Raw genomic sequence first — 3,959 nt, 5'->3', positions numbered from 1 at the left:
GAGGTGTGGGGAGGGGAGGAGGAAGGAGCCAGAAGCACGGGAGTGACAGAAGATGCCTTCCTGGTAATGCTGTGACTGAGAAAGGAGCATGTGCACCGTGCCCAGCATCCCTCAGGCTGGACGACACACAGACAGAGCCGGCTGCAGAGCCGGCAGGAGACAGTGTGTCTCCCGAGGACGTACTGCAGCTGTTGAGTGGCAGAGGACCCCTCTTTGAGTGATGACTGGCTTCTCTCTCAGCGTGAAATCTTGTTCTCTAAAATCAAGGCCCTCAGAAACTTTGCTGTTTGAAGTTAGACAGGTACAAATGCAGCCCGCGTCCCTGAGGAATTTAAGTCACACTGACACAGAGATGTAGCCTCGGTTTACGAGCCAGGTGCAACACGTCGCAGGAGGGGTTTCTGAGCACGAACTCTCCATTTACCGCACCTCTAAGAGGCTTCTAAGGAAACAGGCCCGAGTCCACTTTGCAGTTTGGACCTGAGTCGACCCGTTACACACAGGCCGGCTCTACCCGCAGAGACGCTGCTTCATTCACGCCCCTCCCAAACACCATCGCCTCCGAACCCTCTGACTCTGTCCTCTGCGGGCCATCTTCACTGCGAGGAATCGGCAGCCCGACTGCGGGGCCACAGGTCTGTCCCTCGGGTCCCTAGCCATTCTACTTTTAAGCTCTGGCACCGTATCACTCAGTGCTTCTTAACACTAGACAGTCCCCCTGCTTTGGGCCGGCTCTCCATGATCCCGTGATACCACCTTCCCCACGGGTGACCCAGAGAAGACACAAAACGCCGGAGGTCACTCAGGGTACTTCCAGTGACCCTCTCGGAAGCTGAGCCTGCCGTGGGCGGGGCTTACCTGGCTGAGGTTGAGAGGCTGCTGCTGCTGGAAATGAGGCCCCGGCCGCTGCTGCCGGTAGCCAGCGGCTCCGGACGAGCTCCCTGAAGAGTGGCCGCTGGTGGAGGTCACGTTGCTGGAGGACTTGGATTTGTAGGAGGACGAGTGGTGACTGGTGTTGACTGTGTGGGGAGGAGAAACAGGTCACAGATGAGTCACAGGTCCTCGGCTACCCGGAAGGCACTGCCCCACTAGGGGGCAACGGTGGCCTCATCATTCCTGTGGCGGCCAACTGCAAACCAGCCCCGTCTCCCCCAGACCCAGTTAGGATTCTGCCCTGACTCTGGACTGGCCGCTGGGCTCTGGAATGTTCCACTGGCTGGGAGCAAACCTGCTAGACTTTAGAATTACGGTCTGGTGACATCGAAAGGCCTGGGGAGGGCCCAGCAGGGGGACGGAGGAGAGCTCTCTGCAGCTCCCCAGCGCCCCACCCCGGGCTGAAGTTGGGGGCTACCCGCTGAGAGAGAGAGACAGTGACGCGGACAGCAGGATATAGATAACTGCATCTTGCGGGGAAAAAAAAAAAGACCACACATGTCTTGGAGGAACAACCGACCGGAATAAAACGAATAGGGTAATGAGTTTATATTAAATAAAGCATTTTAGTCAATTTCAGCGTCAGCGAACGATGAATACCAGCTCCCAGCAGAGTGGGACCTGTGTCTTGAGGGGGCTAAGTCAGAGGACTGTCACGCACGGGTGTAGGACGTGGCAGAATCGAGTGCTATGATCTCTCAGTATCTCCCTAGAAATCAAACGTTTCTCTCCTGAGGCTTTGTCTGGTACAGATGAATGAAAACCAAGATGAAACCATACATAGTCAATACGAAAAAGGCCTCTGGCACAGGGAATCCAGTCGCCTGCCGAAACCTGCGTTGTCCTCTGCAGACTTCCTGGGGGACTCTTAGACTGTCCACGTTTGAGGGAGCTGCCCAGAGTAGGGGTGGTCAAGAGCAGAACCACACGACACTCAGGGAGAGCTGGCAAGGATGGGCAGAGGCGTCAGAGGACAGTTTGCTCCTTGTCCTGCTCAGCAGCAAAATGCTGATTAGTGGTTGATGGAGAGAACACGGCCTCAGAGGCCTCAGCCTCATACGAAGGATGAGGGGAAACCAGAAACCTGGGGACAGATCGGGTGGCCCACTCCCTGCCCCTCAGATAACAGCCCCCCCACAAGTAAAGGGAGAGTTGCCTCCCTGTGGAGGGGGACAGTGGGTCCTAACAGAGGCCCCCAAATCTGACCGTGCAGGGGCACCAGGTGGCCCTCCTATCCCATCCACTGAATCAGAGTCCTGAGGGGGTGCCTGGGAATCTGCATTCTTAACTAGCGTCCCAGGAGAGCCAGGGCCACGAGGCCCTGGTGTAGCTGACCTGCATTTGGGAATCAGGGTCCTGTACTCAAACTTGGACACTGAAAAGCCCTCTGAAACCTGGGGGCTGGAGGGCATTCAGGGGACCCGCCGTAGGGTGGAAGATGGGAGGCTCCTGCGTTGGACTCACACTCCTTCCTGCTCCATGCTCGCTGCCTGGGCCCTGGCTGCGGAGCCCACCTCGCTGCTCCTGGTCAACCCTCAGGGCATTCTGCGGTCATCACATTTGAGGGAGGAAACCCTAAGCTTGAGGTATCCATTGCTGGGGTTTCAGGAGAAACGGGTGTGGCGGAGCCTGGCATTCGCCCGCTGCCATCATCACGGGAATGGAAGATTGGGGCAGAGTCAGAGCTTGTCAGGCTGTCAGAGCAGGAGAGCCTCGAAAATGGAGGGGGTTCCGAGGGAACCCAGAGATTAAAATAATGATTTCCTCCACAGAGCTGAATAAAGTGTCAGCGGAGTGGAGCAGAAGGCTTGTAGGGAAGGTTGAGCTGTGAGGGACATCTCGGAGCTCTCTGGTCAAGCCTTGCCCAGCTGCTCTCATAGACTGTATGGTTCCTGGGTGGCCTCCGGTGGCCCTGTCCCCACTAGGTGAATAGGGGAGTGTGCCCGGGAGGTCCAGCCACATGGCCTTGGCTGAGCTGGGTAACCCCTCTATGCTTCTGTTTTCTTGCCTGTAAAACTAGGAAAATAAGTTACTACACGTAGGGTCATCATGAGGACTCCACGAGTTAATAATGTGTGTGGGACACTTAGTATCTGGCATGTGTTAAGCTCTTAATAAGTGTTCGTTCTGTGAATTATTGTTGATGTCTTTACTACTGAGCCCTGTCCCCTGGCTAAAGCTGATGCTCAAGGAACAGGTGTCTGCTCCAAGCTGGACAACCACATCCTGGGGGTCGCAGGGTCAGGGAGAAGCAGTGCCCAGGGACCAGGCATCAGGCCTCCAGCAGCCCAGGAACCAGGAGTTCTGGCCCCTACCCCCGCCTGGGACCTGGTTGTTGAATTTTCCCTCAGCCCCGCATCCCTCCAGTAAATTCTTCATTTGTGTTAACGCATAGCAGAGTTCCTTCTGTTGCTTTCCAAAAGAACCATAACTAACCCAAGAGGATACATAAGAAACCCTCAAGGACCCTTTCTGAGCTGGGAACCCCAGGAGGAGGGATGTAGGGATGAACTGTGGCCGCACAGCGCTCGTCCTGACTGGGGTGGGCTGGAAGCTCCAGCTGGCGTGGCTCCAACCGGTTTGCACCCCGGCCTGGATGAGTCAACTGGGCGCCAGGAAGCTGGGGAGGGCTGATTCCCTGATTTTTCTGCGCCTAGGTTGGTTTAGCAGCTAAGGGTAGATATTAGAGTTGAGAAACACCACAGTCGGTGGACGGGCAGGCAGCAGAACAACGTTCCTTCCTGCCTCTTACCCGTCGCTAGAAAGACTGTGGGAAATTAGGCCGTGGGGTCTTCCAGAGATGGCGAAACCAGTGCCTTAGAGCCAGCAGCTTTACTGAGAATGACCTTCCATTTTTTTCTGTTGTTGTTGGAAATATTTCCCAGAGGTTCTCGGCTATTCAGGTAACTTTCTCTTTTACTTTAGACATGACGCAGTCCTTGTGGAAATGCAGTGGGGGCAGGTGCTCAAACTGCCACCTGCCACACACGGTGCAATGGGTGATGATGGAAATGTAGCCCGAAAGG

General features: G+C 55.7%; 1 protein-coding gene across 1 annotated transcript in view; it reads right to left on the bottom strand.

The window, feature by feature from the left end:
- HIPK2 (homeodomain interacting protein kinase 2) overlaps positions 1 to 3,959 on the bottom strand; it is a 135,623-nt gene that overhangs the window by 12,167 nt on the left and 119,497 nt on the right. Inside the window, exon 15 of the mRNA XM_023530266.1 lies at positions 812 to 1,019. Within this exon, the coding sequence (XP_023386034.1) occupies positions 812 to 1,019 (208 nt within the window). The remainder of the gene's footprint in view (positions 1 to 811; positions 1,020 to 3,959) is intronic.

This window comes from Pteropus vampyrus, unplaced genomic scaffold (genome assembly GCF_000151845.1).
Source record: "Pteropus vampyrus isolate Shadow unplaced genomic scaffold, Pvam_2.0 Scaffold48, whole genome shotgun sequence".
Lineage (NCBI taxonomy): Eukaryota > Metazoa > Chordata > Mammalia > Chiroptera > Pteropodidae > Pteropus > Pteropus vampyrus.
Note: the sequence above shows the minus strand (reverse complement) of the source record. Positions and strands in the feature narration are given on the sequence as shown.